At 43.4% G+C, this 5,836-nt stretch overlaps 1 protein-coding gene across 1 annotated transcript in view; it reads right to left on the bottom strand.

Annotated features, from left to right (window-relative positions):
• Window positions 1–1,038: 1,038 nt before the first annotated feature.
• Window positions 1,039–5,836, bottom strand: part of LOC112261617 (homeobox protein Meis2) — a 114,425-nt gene continuing 109,627 nt past the window's right edge. The window contains 3 exon segments of the mRNA XM_042329977.1: window positions 1,039–2,594; window positions 2,596–2,629; window positions 2,632–2,826. Of these exon segments, the coding sequence (XP_042185911.1) occupies window positions 2,534–2,594; window positions 2,596–2,629; window positions 2,632–2,826 (290 nt within the window). The 3' untranslated portion in view covers window positions 1,039–2,533.

Genomic DNA, 5,836 nt, shown 5'->3' with positions numbered 1-5,836 from the left:
TGTAATTAAAAACACATGTATTGTTATTTTGTATTATATGCATATTATCAACTGCTTTCGCTGTGTGGAAAAGAATAACACAATCCACTATGTTTTACAATAGCAAAATGGACAGGAGTGTAAAAAATATGCCCAGTCCATTATAACACTGTTGGAGTTAAAGCCGCTATCTGAAGGGCAGAAAGATTTCTTCCTGCGAGACAGGTAGATTGTCATTTCTAGTTTAAGGCTATGACTTCTATGGCCGCGGGCAAACACTGGCAAAGAGATATCAAAAGAATGTGAGGGAACCCGTGAGCAAGTCGGATTATGCCGGCAGGGGTCGCTGTAAAGCGGCGGAAATATCCCCTTGCAGCACATGCAGTTTACTGGGGATCTGTTCTCAGTTGGAAACGGCTGCAGCACAAGGGAAGGGACAAATTAATGTTCTATTGTTTGGAGCTAATGCAATTATTTGTCTGTGATAAAACTCAGGTGATTGTAAATAGGCCCACGTTAAACTTGATCTAAATCGATGATCTGTTTAAAACTCTACCATAAAGGCATGCAAATCATCTCCACAAGCCTTCGCACCTCATAATTTCCACTGAAAAAAGGGAAAAGAAAACAAACCATTGCAAATATAATTTAAACACACATTTAAAATGAATATTAACTTATTAATTTGTTTGGTTGCAACAGGTTGCATTGTGAAAATCATAAAATCACATTATGCTTCATTCGACTAAAGTGGCGCAACTCCCTTGGGGGTTTTGCAACTATAAGCCTTGACAGGTTAGGTAACCAAAGGGCGCGGAAATGCTCTGTCTTTGAATGCACAATTGAGTTTAGTAGCATTACCTTAATATTGATATTGCCTAGCTATTTAGCCACACATTGTTAAACATTTTCTGTCAGCACCATGACAACTTTGCAATAATAATAATAATGATAATAATATACAACCTATAATAAAAGGTAAACCCACTACAACGTAATTACTATTAGCCTACTCTTAAAGTTATGTTTAACACACAGCACACAAAAATCTAACAAAAATCAAAAATGAAATATTTATTACAGCATTTGTGACTGAACACCTTTTAAACATTACGTCACAGTCCTCATACAAGTATTTAATAATGTATTTTTGACAAAGCTTAAGGGAGACGGCATTTTATCATCTAGTGAGGAACACGTGCTGAAAAAGGAAGGAATTCATGGACATACAATATCAATGCCACAGCAGATCTGAAACTAGCAAAAACATTCTTTTTCAATTGAGGTAAACACATAGAATATCTAACATGAAACAATTAATAGACTGAACTCTGTACGAAGTTTGTTACAATATTCTCTTAGCTTTTCCCTAAAGCTTTGAGTTCATCATTTAAGTTCTTTTTTTCTTCTTCTGTTTTGAAGTTGTAGGTTTTTGGGTGCATCTACCACCAATGTCTTCTCCCAGTGCCAAAGAATTCACCATTGTGTCAGTATTGTCCATATGGCAAGTATGTTGATCCAGAGGCAAAGAAGCAGAGTAGGATGCTGCTTTTCCACGATTAAGTTTCCTTCAATAGGCTCTGTCAATGAGAGTCCAGGATACTAAAAAATCAAATAATAATCAAATAAAAATGTATAAAACCAACACAATCCAGTGCTTGGGCAATTCAAACTAACAACTTTTTTGTATATACCTACAGGGTAACATTCATTCATGAACCAACCAAAGAGGGGCATTAAACATGTTCAAACTGAATCTTCTGGAGAGATCAGGTGTCATTTAGCAGCCTTTTCCCATCATGCCCTGTTCTTTATGGGGGACAGGGCCTGTTCTGCCTGTCGCTGTGTTTGGGAGCAAGTGGGCGTCCGTTGTTGAGATGTTCCATCTTTTCTTTTTTCTAGTGCTGCTTCACCACCGAGACAGTTTCTCCTCCAGGAAGGAGCACACACAGTGTGAGAGAAAGGGTTCACCTTTTATTCTACAACTAGCTCAGGAAATTGAGTGATCAACAAAAAATGCAAACGTTTTTAACTTAGTTGCTATACTTTTTATACTACAGTAGTTATAACTCTTGGAGTCTTTTTTGTCTTTTTCTTTTTTCTCTCAATCTTCCAGAGTGATTCCGTTTTGAAAAAATGAGTTGAACGTGTCACCCGGAGAGAGTGTGCACTGTGTGTGTGCGAATGCGTGTGTCTTAAGTGTGTGCGTGTGTCCATGTTTGCGCACGTACGTGTCTGTCCTCAAAACATCTTCTGTTGATCTTTAACAAAAGCCCAAGACTTTACAAAGTGTTCTTGTCAGCTTGGTCCTCCATTTGGATGAAAGTAACAAAATGTAAAAGTTTTTTTTTTTTTTTAAAGAAAAAAAAAAGAAGAAGAATCATCACAGCTCATCTGGAATTCTGTTTTCACTGTCTAATAATGGTCAAAACGGTTCTGCTTTTATTCAGAAAAATAGTCTGAAGATATCTTTGCTTTAGGGTTGTTGATGTTTGTTTTCTTCTCTTAGAAGCTACTGTTGTTGTTGATGTTGTGGTAGTAAAGTTTGCTTATACTATTGGGCATGGATGTCCAAGCCTTGTCCTCCAGCGCTGGGGTCAATGGGGGTCAGCAGGGGGGCTCTCTGCAGACATGGTGATTCCTGGGTGAGAGGGGGTCCTCCGTGCATCAGCATGGCAGGGTGATGAGGGTGGTGGGGGCCGGGCAGGTAGGGATGGAGGGGGTGTCCATGTCGAAGCTGGGAGGGGTGAGGGGTCATCTGATGAGTAGGGTTGTAACTTGGTGGGGCCATGCTCATGCCCATAGGACCAGTCTGAGGTACGTACTCCCCTGGCATGCCTTGCAGACCTGAGAGAGAGAGAGGTTTAGAAACAAGCACACACCATTTCTTAATACTGAATTCCATTAGCGTGACTTTGACAAAAAACAATACATTCATTTATACTTTGTGTAAAGTGAGCTCATCTTGTGTAGAAATAAAGTTTAAAAAACATACTAGCTACATTTAGGATTACACATATCCCAAAAGCTACTTCAGAGATTTGGATTCAAGGAGCTAAAAAAGCAATTGTATCACGCTATTTTAGGTGATGGAGAGTCCTTCACAATGTCAATAGAATCATGGTCAGTTCGCAGGTTGGAAAGTGATCTCCAACCATCCAGACACTGTCGTTTTGGATTGCGTATGGAGAAGCTAGCAGCTGTATTGATGTTAGTAGCACTAATACTTTTACAGGCAGAACAGTCAATTCCCCCGCTGAATGTAGTGACAAATCGAATAAGAGGCATTTTCTCAGGGGGACGCGCTACTGGGAACATATTTGATTTAAAACCCCTTAAAGAAGTTATTAAATAATTTAGAGCTCAGTTAACTATCACAACATGCCAGTCTAAGAATAGCGTTCAAGGCTTTGCGTTTTCCCCTCCAATAAGAGGCACTTTTAAACAAAACAAAGTGCTGCTCTTGGAATAGAGGGAGTGTGGGTTTAGGAGTATAATGACAACAACTGCTAAAGCACAGAGACAGCAAGAGATGGAGGCACAGAGAGATAAAAGGAGGGAGAGAGAGAGAGAGATGTAGAGCGAAAGACAGAGGGAGGGAGGAGGAGGAGGAAAGAGGGAGGGAGGAAGGAATAGGCTGATGCGATACCCCTTGGTATGGAGAGTAGGACCCTGTGTTGATGTGTGTGGAGACCCCAGCCTGTTGGCATTCCCTCACACTGTGCCTGGGTGGTGGAGACAGAACCTGCTCAGTGTTGCCTCTGTTTGGGTATTCAGGGGGTTTGTTGTCAACAGACCAGAGGGGAAGTAGTGGTGGTGGGGGTGGGGGGGGGGGGGCTGGGGCCTGGGAATGGAGTATAGGAACAGGCCTGGTCCAGAGGAGGGAACAGGCAGGGAAGCGCAGGCCTGGGTACTTCTAGAGCTGGAGCCAGTGGGTCCTGGACCAACCTGGCCTGCTTTGTAATGTGAACCCCTGGGGAATTAACCCTGCTGAGGAGAAGGGGTGGGGGAGGGGTAGCAGCAAGGTCACCAGGCATGCTCACTCTCCACATTCCTCCACCTTAATACACCGCAATTAAGAAATGACACAAGAGGGCCTGGTGAGGGGAGGGGGAGAAGGTGGGGAGGGAAGGGAGAGGAAAAAGGACAGCAGAGGCAGAGATTAATGACCAACCTCATTGGCTGAAAGCCGGTCAGCCATTTTCTAATACTCGCTACCCCTACTATCCACATCAGTTCATTGGAAATGCACATGTTTGTCAGAAGGCTCTCTTAAAACCTCACTATCGGGGTCATAAAATAAGTAAATCAATCTGGGCATGCTGGGTTGGGCTGGGCCGGACTGGGGTGTGAGGCGAGGGGTATGTGAGGGGTGCTCTCACCTCTATATAACCTGGAGTGGCTCCTGTTAAAAGGCCCAACAGATGTTTTTGACACTGTAAGCTGGTAATCTCCAGTCTTGTAAGCTGCAGTCATTCTGTTAAGTAGATCTGTGGGCCCCCTTTATTAACAGGAGTGGTTCAACCATCTGAAGACAATAATAGTGACCAGTCTCTCTCCCTCTCCCTCTCTCTCTCTCTCTCTCTGTCTCTCTCTCTCTACCTGTTCTGTTCTGTTCTGTCCTGTTCTGGCAGAGCAGGCCTGCTCAATGGCTTGCGATAATTAAGTACCAAATATACCATATTGTGTGGCAGCTTAATCATATCAAGAGAGGATAATATTCCTCTGTATTAAGCTATTAATGTTATTGGTCATGAAGCATAAAATATGTTATGTAATTAAATAGTCCAAAAATGATATAGCCTATATTAAGAATTAGCCAAGCTGAGCAAATGTTGTCTCTATCTGCCTGTTTTAGGGAACATTGCTTCCTGAAGGGTTTTTATCCCTGATGCCATTAACAAAGACAGGAGAAAAGGAGATGAGAGAGGGAGGAAAAAACGTGGGGTGAAATGGGCTCTGTCGATAGAATTGGCTATGGTGACCCTATGGAAAATCCAGGCCCAATTTACATATAAAGGGTTCTTTTAATCAAGGTAAGTGTTATTATATTGTGCCTCATTGGGCAAAGGAGTTTGGGTGTTCAATAAAATCTCTTCTGCACCGCTGCCTTTGGGATGTGATATGTCTTGATTTCTCAGATGTCAGCGATGTGGTGCTAGCGGGAGGCAGAATGGCCAGGCTTAATCAGACGGCAGCCATTTAGAGTGTGTGTGAGCGAGAGCGAGAGATTCCTTCCTTTATAACACAGCCATTCTTTAATGTCTCTGGTCCTTTAAATGGATCTGTGTGTGTCTCATGTCGGGGCTAGTCAATGCCCCCTCGAGTAAAAACATCCAACCCCCCCTCCCTTCTCGCCACCCCCACCCCACAGTGAAGGATAGGCCATGTCACCCACGGCCCGTATATCTCACCCGGGGACCGTAATGTACTGCTGCGCGCCGTCTTTGCATATAAGATAATTTGGGCATCAATCGTCCCCCAGACAGATTTATGTCACTCAGAGGACAGTTTCACGTCTCCTTCTTTATCGCTTCACTGGAGCCTGTTTAATTTCTCCCCGCCAGACCCTGCCTCTGGAGATGTTATTTTTCCCTTAAATGTCCAACATTTGCATTGGCTGTCGGAGATGGGGAGAGCGATGGCCCTGTTGTGATAAATAAATGTGTGGCATCGGTACATGCCATGCTAGGCCAGGGTTGTTGTTGGGGGTGAATGTTTTCCTGTCGTCTTGGCTGGCGCCACAAGCCCCCCCCTCCCAAGGACCGACAGGAGAAAGCCTCACGACATGGCGACTATTCCCAGTCCTTCCATTCATCTTTCAGTAGCTAGATAACCCCCCTTGCTTACCCCTCTT

This window comes from Oncorhynchus tshawytscha, linkage group LG11, assembly GCF_018296145.1.
Source record: "Oncorhynchus tshawytscha isolate Ot180627B linkage group LG11, Otsh_v2.0, whole genome shotgun sequence".
Classification (NCBI taxonomy): Eukaryota; Metazoa; Chordata; class Actinopteri; order Salmoniformes; family Salmonidae; genus Oncorhynchus; species Oncorhynchus tshawytscha.
Note: the sequence above shows the minus strand (reverse complement) of the source record. Positions and strands in the feature narration are given on the sequence as shown.